Here is an 18675-nt window from a genome sequence, read left to right as displayed (position 1 = left end):
ACATCCCTACATCTAAATAGACAAACACATATGGTTCCAAATCCGGACAAAGAACTCTGTCAACCAAACGCTGGAAGGTAGCCGGACTATTAGACAGTCCCATAGGCAGACAGAGGAATTGAAACAGACCTCTATTGGGTACTTTGAACGCAGTTAAAGGGCGAAAGAATGCTTCTAAGGCACTTGAAAATAAGCCGATTTAATGTCCATAGAGGACAAGAACTTGGCGTTGCGGAGCCGATCCAAGGTGCGCATCTTTTTCTGTGACGGCATTCGATTTCCTGTAATCAACGCAGAATCGGTTCGAGCCATCTTTCTTTTAAACAAGAAGAACAGAGGATGACCAGGGGCTGGTCGATGGTTCGACAATGCCCTGCTCCTGTAAGTTGTCTAACTCTGCATCAATATGACCTTGCATTACCGGAATCACAGGATAATACATCTGCTCAATGGGATGACACGAGGTTTTTATCTCATGTTCCACCAGATTAGTACACCCTAACTCGTCACCCATGTTCTGAAAAGCCTCCTGCACAACCTCATCCAAAATTCTAGATTGCTCAGAGGTAAGGTGCTCCTCTGATGCAATCGCATCCACAGGGACATCAGCATCTCGCTGAAATACTCATTTCTCACAACGAAGATCCGGTACGACACCAAACTTTCTTCAAAAATCAATGCCTAGGATTAAAGAGTGCGGCAACTCAGGAAGTACTGAGGCTAAAATCATCATAACCTTATTTTCAAGCTAAATCGGTAAATCCACCGAACCGATACTTGAACAACTTTGTCCATTAGCGACTCTACAAGAAAGAACACTATCGACATCAATACTAAGATTCAATTTCTTCAACATTGCCCATCCAGGACCTCCAATAATCGTTTATGAAGCACCCCAATCTAAAAGACCTAACAACTTAACATCAAAAACAGAAACAGACAAATTTTGCGCATGCGCCAACACATAATCTAACAAAGCTTTCTGGTGTAAAGGTAAACGATCACGGGCAGAGAAATGAGGGAAGACACACATACTGCCATTAGAGGTCTTCCCCTCCAGTTTCCCGACGGCTTACACTTAGGACAGGTCATAACAATGGAACCTGGACGACCACACTTGAAGCAGTACTTATTTTTGATCATCTTACAATTCCTAGCAGCATGTCCAGGTTGCTTACAATTCAAGCAAGTCAATACTGCACTTACCTCAGCCGCAGAGGTACTTACATCAGCAGAAGAGGTAGAAGGTCAAAGAGCTCCGTGTTGTGCGACGTTTGGGTGATTTTAGCTGGTTTTCATTAAGAAATAATTAGATATTTTTGTGCTGAGTTGTGTGCGAGGGTGCTCACGTGAGTTATTTTGCAGAATTGAAAGCAAATGTATATAATTTAATTATCTGTTTATTAGAAGTTATTATTTTCATTTGAACATCTGAGTTTTTGATAAGCGTGCACTTCCTAAGAGCTAAAGGAGAACATAAACGTAAATTTCTCGTTCTCAATTTGAGATGATTCAACAATGGAAATTTTATTTGTAGTTTTTCCTGTGTGACTTATCCTCTGTGGGATTACCTTGATTCTTCCTGGGTAAACCTGTGTCTGTCCATTCAAAGTCTTTTTGATCGGCCGCAGAAAGTGAAGCGTGTTTTTTCCCCTGTTTTTCCTTCTTTTTCGTTGCCTCTCATTGAGGTTATTGAAATACTTAACATAGGTCACTTATTATACAGATTCTTAATTCAGAGGTCATCTCCAACGAATTGCTGATCTCTCTCATTGAAAAGTAAAGGTTACCATGGAGTGTTGGATTTGTAACAGTGTACCTCCCGAAAAGGGTCCGATGATAGGGTGTGATGGTTGTTTGAAAGAAGTATGCAAGTCTTGTGCTGGTCTTGCGGCAAGTGAGATCAAAGTACTAAATCTCAAAAAAGAAAATAGAAAACTGAAATTTCTTTGCCGGAAATGCGAGAATAATGACACTTACGTCTTACTTCGAGAGCTGCTATCAGTGAAGTATAAACTGATTGAGGATAAGGAGAAGATAATATGCCTACTACAGAAAAATTGTAACAGCGGCGATGTCCCGAATCGTCAAAAAACTTACTCTGATGTTCTTCTCATAAGACCATTGAAAGAACAGAAAGCAACGTGACAAAAACTGAAATAGGTGATGTAATTGACCCGGGTAAATTCAAAATTAGTATCGATGGAGTCAAGAATATTAAAAAGGGGGGCGTAGCCATCAACTGTAAGGATAGTAATACTAAGGATATCATTTCAAACAAATTAAATGAAGAACTATCAAATAAATATAAGATAGATAAACCGACCTTGAAGAAGCCCAAATTCATTATAAAAGGTGTAGAAAGCAAATCTATTGAATATGATAATTTCATTTATTGGATTGTATGAGTTTTCAGAATGATATGAAGCTACGTGATGAAGATGATAAGAAAAAAATCAAAATTATACGGAAATATGAGATTAAATCAAAAAAAAAAACTATGGCAATATTATTATAGAAGTTGACCCAACATTATACAGATCAGTCAGAACATTGGAAACATTGAATTAGGGGTGAAGAAAATGCTTCATTAATGAGTACCACGGTATATTACGTTGTTTCAATTGTGGTGGATACAACCATTTTCAGAAAGACTGTAAGAATGCGAAAGCTTGCTTTAAATGTGCTGGAAATCATGACACTAGAGAATGTGATAGTTATGTAAAAAAATGCATCAATTGTGCGAAAAAAGTTGAGAATTTAGAGGTGAATTTAAGCGCATATCACACTGCTTTTGATCAGAACTGTCCATGTTATTTGAGAATACTTGAGAGCATAATGAAGAGAACCAACTGCGGGGATATATAGCAACCAAGAATGGCAAATATAATATACTTAAATTGCCAGGGATTTCTGAATAACAAAAGTGCATTAGTCAATTCAGTACGAGAGTGGAGACCTGACATTATTTGCCTGAGTGAGACGAATATCACCGAGGACGTAAGGGTGAGTGGGATGAACATCAATGGTTACATATTTCTGAACTTCACCACAAATAACACCAGAACTGGAGGTGTATCAATTTTATTGAAGTATGGCTTACAGTATATTGTCAAGTTTAATTTTAGTAAGGAAAATTATTTGTGGCTAATAACCATCGAACTAAAAGTCAAACATAATAGACTATTGTTGACAGCTTTATATCATCCTGCGAGTGTTCGGGTACCAGAGTTTTTGAATTTTATTCAGGGATTTTTTGAGTATTGTTCAGTGTTTGATGGTGATGTGATATGTTTAGGTGATTTAAATTTGGATTTCAAAAAATCATCTTTTTATGCCGATAAATGTAAAAGAATCATCGAACAAAGTGGTTTAACACAAATTGTAGAAGAATCACAAGAATCACCAGGGATAGCTCTACCTTAATCGATTATGTTGTGACAAATTGTGAATATGTTGACCACACCGTACATTTAACGCCAAAAATTTCTGATCATTCAATAATAACACTAGACTTAGGCAAATTAGATGCGAGTCCGAACAACTGCAAACTCATTGTGCGTTCCTATAAGAGTTATAATTCGAGTGAATTTCAGGACAATTTGAGAATGGCAATAGTACCAATGTGAATGTATTAACACATAATTTCATGGAACCACTCAAAAGATCGTTTGACAGAATGTGTCCGATAATAATTGAAAAGAAGGTGAGCAATAAGCCATGCATTCAGTGGTTGAATAATGATATAAAAATATTGATGAAGGAAAGAGATGATCAATATAAAAAAGCTGTTTTCACAAAAAGTACTATACGATGGGATAAATATAAGGTACTAAGAAATGAGACTGAGAACCGAGGAAACAAAATATTATCATGACGTCATATGTAGCAGTACAGGTCAAGGTATTTGGAAGAAATTGAAACCTTCAGTACAAAAGAAGGAAAACCGATTCGAGGATGGTGTAATTTTTTATGGTGTTATGTTGACTGAGGCCTCCAAGATAGCAGATAGGTTCAATAATTATTTTGTTAAGAGTATAGAAGATATTGTAAAAATAATTCCAAAAGATGGTTCTTTTCAACTAGGTATGGAAAAAATAGGCCCGAGTTTTTAAAAATTTACAAAGATAGGAATGAAACAGTTGAAGCAGTTTGTACAAATGCTGAGAAAGACCTCTGGACCCGATGGAATCACAACGGGAATCTTTAGGGATGCCTTTGAGGTGGTGGGAAATCGGTTACTTGACGTGGTTAACACATCTTTGGAGTACGGGGAATTTCCTGAAATGTGGAAGATATCTATTGTCACACCGGTTGAGGAGGTGGCTAACACGACGAATTGTGAGGAATTTAGGGGTGTACACACTCTTCCGATATGTGAAAAAGTTTTGGAACTAGCAGTTAAAGATCAACTTCTTGAATACTTATCTAAGAACAATATTCTTGTAGATAGTCAATCGGGTTTTCGTAAGAATCATTCCTGTGAAAGCTCACTGTTGAATGTCTGTCATAGATGGCTGAAGGAACTTGATGGGAATAAGATCGTTTTTGCTGTTTTCTTGGATTTCAAAAGAGCATTCGAAACAATAGATAGGAAATTGTTGATACAAAAGTTAAAATCAATTGGGATATCGGGAGTGGCTATAAATTGGTTTGAATCTTATTTGACGGATAGGAGGCAAAAAGTCAAATTCAGAGGAGTCGAGTCGAGTACTGTGGATACCGAGTATGGAGTGCCCCAGGGAAAAACATTGGGACCTTTATTATTCCTTATTTATATTAATGATATTGTGAAGAATATGAAGCATGGTAAGCTGTCAGCATTTGCAGATGACACAATGTTGTTTATCACCGGTGAGGATATATTTCAAATGGAATTGTTAATGAACGAAGATCTTAATGTGTTGTGTCGTTGGCTGGAAAATACTCAACTGCAGATTTATTTTAAGGAAAGCAATTTCATGATTTTCGGTAAAGAGAAATTCCTCAAAAAGATTGATGGAAAGGGGGTTGACATATTAATAAAAAATAATGCGTTGAAAAGGGTGGAGTCCACAAAATATCTGGGTGTAATTTTGGACTCTAACTTGAAATTTCAGCTACATGCAGAATATATTATGAAAAGGATGGCGCAAGAGATTCACTTTATTAGAAGAATCAGTAACAAAATTGATATGAAAGCTAGAGTGTTATTGTTCAGATCCATTGTGTTGCCCCATCTAGATTTCTATACCTCCCTTTTCTTCAATTTGTCATCCAGTTACATAGATAAAATGCAGAAAATTGTGAATAGGGGCATGAGCGTGGTACTAAAATGTGGCAGAAGGACCCCAATAAGATTGATGTTAGAGGCTATCAATTTGATGAGTGTTAGACAGAGGATTTTCGTCAGAACTTTGGATTTGATTCATAAAATTAGAAATAACATGCAACCAAATTTTTTATCCCAGAAGTTAACATATGTTCGTAAGATTCACGATCACAATACAAGATCCAGAGAAAATTTTTTTCTTGATACTTACCGTACTGGGCAGATGACAGGATCCACTCTGGCGAGGGGTCTGGTTTGTTACAATGGGCTACCACATACGATTAGAAATTCAGTTAATTATAGGACTTTCAGGAGAATGTGAATTACAAATATACGGAAATATTACTGATTCGAATTATTTTTTATTTCTTTTTTCTGTTGTAACTAGTGTTCTTCACTAAATAAAGAGTTATTATTATTATTATTATATGCCATAAATATACTATTCACTTGAACTGTACCAGATATCAGAATGTACCATCTACCAGAAATTCACCACCATATACCAGAAAATAATGTACCATAAACTGGAACCGTACTATATACCAGACTTAGAATTTTGAAAGTTATCCAGGCACTAGAATTCTCAACGTTATCCAGGCACTAGGATTCTCAACGTATCCAGGCAGTAGGACCCTAATAAAATACTATAAAATATTGTTCACAAAATGAAAAGGAATTTATACCTTTCAGTTGTTGTTCGAGGGAAAAGGATCTTCTTGCTATTCTTCGTGTAGGTCCAACAGTTATTCGAACTAATCACCGGGATGCGAATCCTAACAAAACAGAAATCTCAGATAATGACTCAAGATATAGGAATGATATCATACCTCTCAGATCTTCAGGGTATATTCAATACAAGAGATGGGCCTTCTGAAAGAAAATCTTCATAATCACATATAAAACGTATTTTTATATATATTTATATTTCCCAGAAATATTCAGAATACCATAAACCAAACAGGGAATTATCCAAGTTGAAGAAATAATCGCCTATTACAAGGATGATTCCAGATCATATATTCTCCAATTTAGTCAATTTTTTTCCACCAGTTCTCAATCTTAAAATTATCTCAAATCGCCGATAACCTCCTTTTGACAATATCATTCCTAACCACAGACTATTCCCCGACTTTTGCCTATACGCGTAGGATTTCTCCTCGCCGTCGGCTTCTCACTCCTCGCTAAGAGGAACATTCACTCAATCCCAGATATTTAAAATATCAGAAGGGCAGAGCTCGGTCGTGTCCGGTCGTTGTGGTCCCCCTGGTTCTCGTCGAACTTCTGGTCCTCTCACACGTGATCCTTGGACCTGTCCTTCGCTTCCTAGGAATTTTCTCACCGTCCTTTCAGTACCTAAAAGAACAGCTTTTTGCATTATATTACATATATACTCACTAAGTCCCAGTTGCTTGATATTCCTCTTGAGATTTTTGGGCACTATTCCAGTTGTTGAGATGATAATTGGAATAGTTTTCGTTGATATCATTCCCCACTGACGCTTTATCTGAAATTCGAGGTCCCTATATTTTGAAATATTTTCGACATCCTTTTGACGCAGGTTCTTGTTATTTGGTATTGCTACGTCAATGAGTAATGGTGTCTTTTGATGTTTATCGACTAGTTAAATTTCTGGTCTATTGTGAGGGACTGTTTTATCAGTCAAAACTGTACGATGCCAGTAAAGCTTATAGCGTTCGTTTTCCAGGATGGTCTCCGGTCGGTACTTGTAATATGGCATTTTTTCAGAATGAATTAGTTTTAATATGGTTGCCAATTCTTGGTGTAGTATCTTTCCTACTGCATCGTGTCTCTCTTTATATTCATTTCCTGCAAACATTTGACATCCTCCCGTGATATGTTGTATTGTCTCATTTGTTGGACACCCATATCGGCATCGATCGTCAGTAATAGTTCGATCCTTTATGATATGCCTGCAGTAATTTGTAGTTGAGATCACTTGATTTTGGATGGCTAAAAGAAAACCTTCCGTTTCTGGGTATACATTGCACCTGATGTGAGCCAATAGTTCGACGCTTCAATGTCGACATGATCCTGGTTCACATCGTTGAAATGTCTTCCATGCAGGGGCTTCTCTCTCCATCTTTCCAGTTTTTCTTGGTGTGTCTGGCGGTTGAATGAAAATTGCTCCTTGTGAAGTTGTAAAGGTGTTGATTCGTCTGCTTCACACAGTATTTTGTAGAACTCTGATGTACTTGCTTGATCTCTGAAGTATTCTCGTAGGCTTTCTATCTGCCCACTAGCAAGTTCCATGATGTCCGTAAGACCTCTGCCTCCTTTATTTCTCGGCAGTGTAGACCTCTCAGTGCTGCTTTTCGGATGGTGCTTGTTTGCTTTTGTCATCAACGTTCTCATTTTACGTTGCAAGTTTTCGATGTCTGTTTTGCTCCATGGGACTATACCGAATGAGTATGTTAGAATTGAACATGCATATGTGTTGATGGCTCTCATCATTTTCCTGCTGTTGAGGTTTGTTTTTAAGATTTTTTTGATTCTCCTAATGAACTCATTCTTTAAGTCTTGCTTCATTTTTTGGTGGTTGATTCGTTGGTTCTGTTTCATTCCAAGATTTTTATAAAGAACATCCGACTTCATTGCTTCTATTTGCTGTCCATTTGCGAGAGTGATCGGTTCATCTTGTATTCTTCCTCTCACTACGCTGAGAGTACGACATTTGTCCAATCCGAATTCCATACCTACATCTTTCGAAAAATGTTCCACTAGTTTGACCATAATTTCTAGGTGGTTCTTATTGCCTGTTATCAGTTTCAAATCATCCATGTACAGCAAATGATTGCGGGTGGTAGTATTTTTATTTAGAGAGTGGGTTCAGCGCCGAGCAGAAACATAAAGGGCTCAAGGAGTCTCCTTGGAAAATTCCCTTCTTAATTGAAATCAGTTTGGTTTTTATGTTTGCCGTGGAAACTTTGATGTTCGTTTTCCAATTGTCCATTGCAAGCTTTAGAAAATTGGTTATAATTGGATCGATCTTGTATATCTCCAAAATTTTCTTCAGCCAGCCATGTGGAAGTGAGTCGAAAGCCTTTTTATAATCAAAATAAGCCATGAAAAGATTTCTACGTTTCTTGAAGGCTTGGTTGCATATGATGGAATCTATTACCAGCTGTTCCTTCGATCCTTGTGCATTCTTGGAACATCCTTTCTGCTGTGTTGTAATTATTTTATTTTTCTCGCGATGTTTGTAGATACGAGATGCTAAACATGATGTGATGATTTTGTATATTGTTGGTAGGCATGTTATAGGTCTGTATTTTGATGGATCCATAGTGTTTTGAAAATCCTTCGGTATTAGGTAAGTGATACCTGTTGTTAAAAATGTTGGCATTTCTGTTGGATTATTTATTATGTTATTTATGTATTCGACTAGCCTGCCGTGCAGACACCAAAACTTCTTCAACCAGAAGTTGTGAATTCCATCTGGGCCTGGAGATTTCCAATTGTGAGTGTTCTTCAATATTTCCTGTAATTCTTCAGACGTTATTACACTTTGTGGCATACTTTTTATGGTCTCACATGATTTCTCCTCTCTTCTTATCCAACGCGCTTTGGAGTTAAAGGTAGTTGGTGTGATGATTTTGTATATTGATGGTAGGCATGTTATAGGTCACCACAGACTATTATTATTATTATTATTATTGTTTCAATAAGAGTAGAGGTACAAATACCTATAAACCCAAAATTAAAAAAAAAATAACATTCGGAAACTAAATATAACTCAAAGCACAAATTATGGTGTACAATGAGAAAAATATTAGGACGTATTATTCTCGAGGTTGAGTAATCCATCAGTCATATCCATTCTTGAAGGCGTTGGTGGAGGTTGCATCTACAAGATCACTCGGTAGACTGTTCCATAAGTGGAACACCCTATTTGTGAGGAACTGCTGTCTCTGAGGCGTGCGGAACTGTTCTCTCCTAAGCTTAAGTGAATGGCCCCTAAGGTGATTGTGGTTTCTGGAAAACAAGTGACGGATATCGTCGCCAAAATGATTGCGAAGGGCTTTAAAGGTAAAAATGATATCGCCTCTTGTTCTCCTGTCTTCAAAGTTTGGCAAACTGAAGTCAAGTATTATTTATTTTTATTTAAACAAAATCGATGTACAATATAGATTGAAATCGAAACATATAACAACAAAGTTTTTCATGAAAAATAAGCAATTAAATTAAGTTCATTCTAAAAAAACTAAATTTAAAGAAAAAAGAAAACTTAATAATTTAACAGGCAATAGCAAAACTATTGAAATGACATGTTGTTGCCATGATTCAAAATTTCATTCATAAATTGACTCTTATAATCTGAATGAGGTTTTCATCAGAAAAATTGAGATCTGCCTTTGAAGGATACACATTCTTCATCGTCCCTTCCTCATCATTTATTCTAACCTGTAGAACATTTAAATCTGCTTCAAAAAGTAACACCATTTCTCTGAGTAGGTTGTTCATTACATTTTTGTATATTTGAAGCGATTCTGAACTAGTTACTTCCAAAAATATATCGGTTGAGCCAAGTTCCATCTGTGAAATGTCTGCATTTGTAATAGGAGGAAAAGAAATAACTTCTCCCTTTGAATTAAGTAGACAAGGGAATTCTGGTTTTCCTTCAATAAGATACAAATATCTGTGTATGCCAGAGTAGGTATTACGTTTCTTCTCTTTTCTAAAATTTTCAGCTTCAATTTGGAGTTTCTCGAACAGTTCTTGCCCAGTCATTTCTTCACTTCTGTTCAACGGTCTCAGTTTCAATTCATCGAGTTTCATGGTCGTATATGTTAAGTTTCCAGTGCCCAGCTTTTTGAAATCATGTGTTGCTATAGTTGCTGCATTCCTTTTACAACAATCATTTTCATGGATTTTATTTTGAAGTTGTAAAAACTTTTTCAAAGTACTTTCATTAAAAACAATACTTTGTACTATACAGCAGATTATCTATTTCCTCACTGCTTCCACATTCTTAGAAATGATAACAGCAAAATCATCATCTTTGGCACGAAAAACTGTAATTTTATACTTAAACTCTGAATTAGATGAGATTTCATCCGCATTTTCAGATATTCTGTGATTTTTCTTCCCTTTTTTGGAATTACCCTGTACATATCTTGCTGTTTTTGGACCATGTTGCCTGACATAATCTAAAATTTGCTTCGTTCTACATTGGTCAAGTAGTTTCAATAGTCTTCTGTCGCAAATTGGATTCTGCTTCACATTTAATTCTTTTAATTTTCCACAGTCTCCTAAATTGCCTGGTAAACTCTTAATTTTATTAGAACCCACATCTAATACTTTCAACAATGGCAATATATTTATTTTTGCAGGAATCAACTGAATTTGATTCTGACTCAATTTTAACTCAATTAAATTAGTTAATTCAGCATTACAAACATCAGGAAATTCCTCCAATTCGTTATTGGATTGCAGAGTTGCAGTCTTTCTTCATAAGAAGGTCTAATGGGTCCATAAGGAAATCCCACCGTTGAACCGACTCCACTTCTGGAGTCGGTTCAACGGTGGGTAACTCGAGCGGACGCAGATCTTCATCTGCGTCCGCTCGAGATGAAGGCCACCACGCTGGTCCTGCATATTCCAGAATAGGTCGCACATAATATTTTATTAGTTTACTGAGCGTAGCGTTGTTACAACCGTTAAAAGATTTTGAAAGAATGAAAGCAGTCTGCTTTGCCTTGCTAGTAATATGCGCAATATGTTTGGACCACGAAAGGTCGGTCATGACAGTCACGTCAAGGTCACACTGATGCGAAACAGAAGAAAGGGATTTACCATCAAGACGGTAGTGAAAAGATGGGTTTGTTTTGCCAATGTGTAGAACTGAGCACTTTTCAACATTCAAAGGCAACAACCAATCAGAACACCACTGAACCAACCGGTCTAAATCCTCCTGAAGAGTGCTATACGATGAAAGAGGTTTGTTGTACAACTTCGTGTCATCCGCGAAGAGGAGGCAAGGGGATTTTAAAATACGTGGCAGATCGGATGTGTACAGGAGAAAGAGAATGGGCCCAAGAACCGATCCCTGCGGCACGCCTGACCCAACTGTTCTGTTGGATGAAGATAAAACATCACCCACTTCCACACGAAATGTTCTGTTGGATAAAAAAACTGAAATCCAGCTCAGGAGATTTCCACGAACGCCGAGATGCTCCAACTTCGAAATGAGACGCCTGTGTGGAACCCGGTCAAAGGATTTAGAAAAGTCAAGATACAAAACGTCCACCGGAATGCCGCGGTCGTACGACTCAGTCCAAGCAGACAGACCTGTTAGAAGATTAGTAAGAGTGGAGCGACCGGGAATGAAGCCGTGTTGCTCCCGCGGTATGACAGAGTGTTCCATAGCAAATTTGATAAGTTGGTCACAGATTATGCGTTCTAGAACTTTGGCGACTGATGAGACTAGACTTATTGGACGATAGTTCAGTGGTGAGAGCTTATCACCCTTCTTGAAAATTGGCGTAACAGTGGCAGACAGCCAGTCACATGGAAGACAAGAGTCTCGGAATGACTTGGAGAATATGATGGATAAAGGCACCGCCATAGCCTTAGCACAATATTTAAGTAAACGTGAGGTAATACCATCACGTCCAGGAGAGGTATCAACTTTTAGTTCCAAGAGGTATTTCTCAACGGTTTCTTCATCAATCGAAACATGTGACATCTCATGAATAGACCGTTCTGTTTGGCAAGTCGGGATAGGTCCAGGTGGCTCTGAGGTGAAAGCTGAAGAGAAGACATCAGCGAGTACATCCGCCGACTTCACAGGACTCCCACACATGTTACCATCAAGCCTTCTAACAATCGGTGCCCCAACCTTAGAATTGAGGAAGGATCTTACGTATTCAAACATCCGTTTAGGGTTCCTGGACGAGACCAAATAGTTCTCAAATGCTGCCTTGGATGACTTGATTTCCTTACTGACGAAGTTGGAAAGGTTACGATGATTTATGTAGTCCGAATCAGCTCTGGTTCTCAAGAATCTCTGCCAGAGAGATTTCTTTCTTCTCACTAGTGCCAAAATACGATCATCAATCCAGGGTCTCACATGATTAAATTTAACTTGTTTTGTATACGTATTGAATGCAATAGCAGTCTCAACAATCGAGAGAAAGGTAGACCATACAGCATTAATCTGATCGTCTGCAAGGATTAAGCTCCAGTACTTCGATGATAGTTCCGCAGCAATGCCGTCATAGTTCACTTTCCTTATGGTTTTGAATTGACTATTTTGGGAAGTGGGAGCCTGTAACTGGATTTCAGTGGCCAAAGTTGAATGGTCAAATTTTCCGAATGGTGCAAAATATTGAATCTCTGATACAGTGTCTGGGTCTGATGTGAAAAATGAATCTAATGTGGATGGATTTTGTCCGAGGCGATATCTGGTGGGGTTCTCCACCAACTGCTGAAGTGCTGAGTTAGAAACTATTTCTGCATAAGGAAAGGACGGAAAATTCACTGAAGGCAACTGAACTATGGGCCAGGTAATTTCAGGGCAGTTGAAGTCTCCTGTAATCAACATGTTATTGTAATCTAAAGATGACTGCCGCATGAACTGAGCACAGCTCCAATCAGCAGAGCTGGGGCGAGGTCAGTAGATACAACCTACTAGCAAGGAAAAGCAAGGTTTAGTTATTTTTAGGAAAAGGTTGTCTTTATCCGTTCAATTATGATGAATTACATCAACTCCGAAGGAAGCGGATATGTGTGAACTCACATAGATGCAAACACCCCGATAACCCAGACAGTCCAAGTTATCGTCGCGAAAGAGCCTATAGCCAGGGATGTCAAATATTGAATTTGGTATGAAAGGTTGCAGCCAAGTTTCAGAAATAAATATCAAGACTGGCTTATGTAGTTGGACATAAGAGAGTAGTTCTGGAAATTTTGAAGAAAGTGATTGAATATTAGTATATAAAATTGTCCAGCTATTGGGAGGTGTTAGTTTTTTGAATCTTCATTCTTCTTTCCAGGTGGTAGTGATACAACAGTTGGAATTCCCTTGATATATTTGATAGTAATATCAGTATCCCCCAAATCCTGTCTTCTCTTGAGCTCCTCACGGGCAGCATTCAGCGTAGAAATCTGTGCTCTAGTTTTTCTCTCTAGTTTATGATTCACATCGTAATTTCTTATTCACTAGGTGAGCTGGTGTAATTTTCATTTGCGTTTTTAATGTTCCAGTTTCGAAAGTTGATTGTTTGTTTTTTCAATTGTAATACAGGGTGAACCTGTGTGTTTGTTCTATATTGTGTTGTTTGGTAAGAGTAAATTTGTAGTTAGTTCATATTCCAGATCTCATGCTACCCATTACTAATTTAGGTAAAATTGTTTTTAGCCTGAGGAAGGGAATAAATTTCCCGAAACGTTGCTGCTGAATAAATTATACATAAATAGTTCCTTGTGACTGATACCTTCACATATTCTATAAATATTAGGAACGACAAGTGCTTTTATTGATACCATTGGTCGCATAATTTTCGACATGGGGTTCTTCAATCATATTTTGACGGTATATGGTATTAGCATGGTGGTCCACTTCAAAGAATGGTCTAAGGACAACAGAAAGCTAGCTGCAGCGATCAACAATAGAATATTTTTGTTGAGATGTAGAAAAAATGGAGTGTATCCCAAACATATTGTTAACGAGGTGAGATGTATTTATTCCTTATGTCAGGAAAAACATCCCTATAATCGGAGAGTATTCGATATAGTTGAGAAGCTTAGACATGACATTCTTAATTTGGAAATCAAGATCATCAATTGGAAGATTGATAAGCTACGTAAAAATATTGCACATCATAAGAATGTTATTGGCGATTCAGTTCCACATGATGTAGAAAACAATTGCATGAAATTTTTTCACTAAACATTCAGACGAGTTCGCGATTGTAATGTCAAAAAGTTTCACCAGCTCACTTAACTTGTTACAATATCATCTTTGATTACGCAATCTAGTTGGTTCATGAACCTGACCACCAAACAAATTCCTGATTTTGTTACCAAACTATTATCATTGGGTCCTAAATTTTCTCTTCCATATGATATTAAAGATTTCCCTTGGTTAGATTTGTTGTCGGATATTGAAAACTTTATTATGTCTCATGATAGCCTTAATAATGATGATAAGAATGGTTTACGTGCAACATTATGTAATATAATCTACGGTTTTTATAAGAACTTGAAAACCAATTCATCTGATATTTTTCACAGATATTTACTGTATATTTTCAAGAAAACTCGTAATTACCTCAAAAACAATCCAGACATATACGTGGTTAATGCAGACAGACAAAGGCAACAAAACTGTTTTAATAGATAGAGTTGAATATGAACAAAAAATGATGGATTTGCTTTCAGATTCTGTAACGTATAAACCTCTTAAATCAGAACCAACAATCAAGATCCAGGTTGAATCTCAAAAACTTGTCAAACATTTGGAAACTTGTTTGCTAATAACAGATAGTGAAGGAAAAAAGTTGAGAAAATATAATTCCATTCCCCCTAAAATTTATGGTCTAGTTAAAGTTCATAAGGTAGGTTATCCACTGGGACCGGTAGTATCTTGTTGTAATGCACCTACATATAATATTTCGAAGTTTCTTTGCGCTATGTTGGGAAAAATCAGACCCTTATTCTCGTACTCGATTAAAAACTCTGTTGATCTCATTTCTAGAATTGGTACTATACCAGACATTCCCGAGGGGTATGTCTTGATAAGCGTGGATGTAAAATCTCTTTTAAAGAATATTCCCAAAGATCTAGTGATACGATTGTTACATGAAAACTGGCGTGTATTCAGGAATTTTATAGATATTCCTCTAGATATCATCGCTACGATAGTAAACTTCGTGTTCAAAAATAGTTATTTTCAGTATAATCGTAAATTTTATGCACAGGTCAGAGGCTCGGCTATGGGCAACCCGGCTTCACCGATTTTAGCTGAATTAATTATGAACAGTCTCATCAAGTTTGTTCTGTTGTCATTGGACTTTTTTATACCTTTTATCTTTGTCTATGTTGATGACATAATCATGGCGGTCCCTCGTGATAAAATAGAAATTGTTTTGAGAATTTTTAACAGCTTTCATTGTGACCTACAATTCACACATGAAATTGAAGAAAATGGTAGAATTCCGTTTTTGGATGTCTGGATCATAAGAGAGGGCGGACACTTGAAGACGGATTTATACTCTAAGCCTATTGCTTCTCACAGAACATTACATTTCAGTTCGTTACATACCACATCTCAAAAAATTGCAATGATCAAATCCATAAGACATAAGATCCTCGGTATGTCTCACGAGTCATTCCATACAAAAAATTTTAGAGAGCAAGCAACTTTACTCATTCAGAATGGGTACCCGAGAAGCCTTGTTCGTAGAATTTTTCACACTTCTACTCCTATAGTGACTCCTAGTTGTCCCCCTGACTCGGATGGTGCTGATAAAAAGTACAATAAAGTTATTTATATACCGGGATTAAGCCAGAGGTTGATTAAAGTTATGAGGAATTCGTCATCAATTATCGTCTCATATTATAATAAGACTGTCGGAAAACTATTTTCCCAACTTAAGGACAAGGATCCAGATTACAGGCAATCGGGTTTGGTTTACAAAGTCAATTGTAAAGATTGTACAGGTACATATATCGGACAAACTAGACAGTATTTTGGTACCAGGATTAAACAACATCAATCAGATTGCATGAAACAATCCAACACAACTGCGCTTGCACATCATGCCATGTCTGAGGGACATCAGTTTGATTTTGATGACGCGAAAATTCTGATCAGGGAGAACAATTGGTTCAAACGCAATTGCAAAGAGATGCTCTTCATCAAGAGACACCCTAATTCAATCAATGCACGGTCTGATATAGGTTCACTGAACATCGTATATTCGAACCTGATTAAAGAAATAAAATTATAATTTTCATGACATCACTTTCCATCTGGTGCAGTTCTGTGTTACATTCGAATGGATGAACCTGCGATCGATACGTCAAAAAGTTTGTTTGTATCCTCGAAATGAAAGAAAATTGTTATTTTTATTTTCTCCACGCATTTGAATTTCTTCAAATGATTCACATCGTAATTTCTTATTCACAAGGTGAGCTGGTGTAATTTTCATTTGCGTTTTTTATGTTCCAGTTTCGAAAGATGATTGTTTGTTTTTTCAATTGTAATACAGGGTGAACCTGTGTGTTTGTTCTATATTGTGTTGTTTGCTAAGAGTAAATTTGTAGTTAGTTCATATTCCAGATCTCATGCTACCCATTACTAATTTAGGTAAAATTGTTTTTAGCCTGAGGAAGGGAATAAATTTCCCGAAACGTTGCTGCTGAATAAATTATACATAAATAGTTCCTTGTGACTGATACCTTCACCTATTCTATTGATATTAGGAACGATAAGTGCTTTTATTGATACCATTGGTCGCATAACTTTCGACATGGGGTTCTTCAATCATATTTTGACGGTATATGGTATTAGCATGGTGGTCCACTTCAAAGAATGGTCTAAGGACAACAGAAAGCTAGCTGCAGCGATCAACAATAGAATATTTTTGTTGAGATGTAGAAAAAATGGAGTGTATCCCAAACATATTGTTAACGAGGTGAGATGTATTTATTCCTTATGTCAGGAAAAACATCCCTATAACCGGAGAGTTTCCAATATAGTTGAGAAGCTGAGACATGACATTCTTAATTTGGAAATCAAGATCATCAATTGGAAGATTGATAAGTGTTATGGCAAATTGTAATGGACTGTATAGATTTAAAAAGAATTGTGGAAACTGCTGAAAATTCAACTCACCAAAATCTAATCCTTGTGCTAACGTATTTTACCCTTCGTGAATCAAAGGAGATAGGTGGGGTTGTGGGGTAGAAAAAGGAGCGAAGGGTCTCAACAAGCGTCTTTTCTGCTATTTTCCTTGTCGGCTTCCACCCAATACTGGAAGACACTATTGGCACTTCCTTCTATTGCGAATAAAACTATTTGATAGCGGGTGCACTAAAGTTTTTTGGTTTAGCGGATTTTCTATTGTTAATAATAGCGAAAGTTTCTATAATTTATAGCGGAATTTCTAAGCAGGCGAACTAATATTTTATTTCGAATGAAAAACGGGAGCGATATCCTTCAGCGTAAACAATCAAATTAATACTGAACTACTAATACTACGTGATCTGGTGAAGACGCGATCGACAGATGTTCTTCCTATGTTTTCACGCAAGGTAATACAAGAAAATATAATAAATGCGCAAACATCCTCCCTCACCATTGGGGATGGTACTCATTCTCCAATTATTAAATTACTCAATGAATTAAAAACTGAGATAAATTCACAAAAAAAAAAAAATGAAAAATGGTGCATTCATTGTGTCGGCAAAGGACACAATTTAGTAACTGGCCTTTGATATGTTCCATGTTTTGTTTTGACAGACGCGGCTCTAACAATACCGTCTTTTCCTGGAAAAACCTCAACTATGATACCTAAAGGCCATTGAAGGACAGGAGTACTTTCATTCATAAGAACAACTATTGTTCCGAGTGTGAGGGGACTTGAATTTTGTGTCCACTTCGTGCGTACCTGAAGTTGACTCAAATACTCGTTCTTTCAACGTTTCCAGTACGACTGAACTATTTGATCCAACAGTTGCTTTCTATGTAATCTATTAGAAGCGATATTTGAGACGTCAATGGATGGTAAACATTGTAGCGTATTCAAAGTAAAATGAGCGGGCGTAAGCATTTCAGGATAGGATGGATCACTACTAATATACCCACATAAAGGGCGACTATTCAAAAGTGCTTCTATTTGGGCCAAAACAGTAGCGAATTCTTCATAACAAATAATTTGATGTCCTATTGCCTTAAACAAATGGGTTTTCATCGATTTGACATCGACCTCCCATAAACCACCCATATGAGGCGCTAATGGAACATTAAACTTCCAACTAATCTGATTTTTAATAAGAATGTTTTTGAGAGAATTTGTGTAATCGCTTGAGACGATGAATTTCTTCAAGGAATCTAAGTGGCGTTTAGCTCCTACAAAATTCGTTCCTCTATCCGAGTAAAGGGTCTGAATTGGGCCTCTTCTACTCAAAAACCTTTTGAGGCAATCTAAAAATGTGTCAGTAGATAAGTCTGACGCAAGTTCTAAATGTAAAGCTTTGGTAGCTAAACAGACAAATAAACAAACATAAGCCTTTTGCGTTTTTACTCCTCTATGTCGAGTCAAGGTAATCGAAAAAGGACCCGCATAATCAACCCTGGTATTTATAAACGATTTCGGCGGAATATTTACTCGGTA

General features: G+C 37.1%; 2 protein-coding genes across 2 annotated transcripts; one reads left to right on the top strand and one right to left on the bottom strand.

The window, feature by feature from the left end:
• Nucleotides 1–9628: 9628 nt before the first annotated feature.
• Nucleotides 9629–10111, bottom strand: LOC123686589 (leucine-rich repeat-containing protein 47-like). Its single transcript, XM_045626822.1, has one exon. The coding sequence runs from the start codon at nt 10109–10111 to the stop codon at nt 9629–9631; it is 483 nt and encodes a 160-aa protein (XP_045482778.1).
• Nucleotides 10112–13883: 3772 nt separating this feature from the next.
• LOC123686588 lies at nt 13884–16287 on the top strand. Its single transcript, XM_045626821.1, has 4 exons — nt 13884–14013; nt 14717–14892; nt 15256–15326; nt 15441–16287. Exons 1-4 carry the CDS (start codon nt 13884–13886, stop codon nt 16285–16287), a joined length of 1224 nt encoding a protein of 407 aa, XP_045482777.1.
• Nucleotides 16288–18675: the final 2388 nt, after the last annotated feature.

The sequence above is a fragment of the Harmonia axyridis genome, chromosome X, assembly GCF_914767665.1.
Source record: "Harmonia axyridis chromosome X, icHarAxyr1.1, whole genome shotgun sequence".
Taxonomy (NCBI): Eukaryota; Metazoa; Arthropoda; class Insecta; order Coleoptera; family Coccinellidae; genus Harmonia; species Harmonia axyridis.
The sequence above is the reverse complement of the archived record's forward strand: the minus strand, read 5'-3'. Positions and strand labels throughout refer to the sequence as shown.

What these genes read in the sequence shown, in the direction of transcription:
- LOC123686589 (XM_045626822.1), bottom strand. Translation starts at nt 10,111, where the DNA reads ATGAAACTCGATGAATTGAAACTGAGACCGTTGAACAGAAGTGAAGAA.
- LOC123686588 (XM_045626821.1), top strand. Translation starts at nt 13,884, where the DNA reads ATGGTGGTCCACTTCAAAGAATGGTCTAAGGACAACAGAAAGCTAGCT. An exon ending in GTCTAGTTAAAGTTCATAAG is followed by an intron (nt 14,893 to 15,255) that starts GTAGGTTATCCA and finishes TTTTATGCACAG; the next exon opens with GTCAGAGGCTCGGCTATGGG. An exon ending in ATTATGAACAGTCTCATCAA is followed by an intron (nt 15,327 to 15,440) that starts GTTTGTTCTGTT and finishes AATTTTTAACAG; the next exon opens with CTTTCATTGTGACCTACAAT.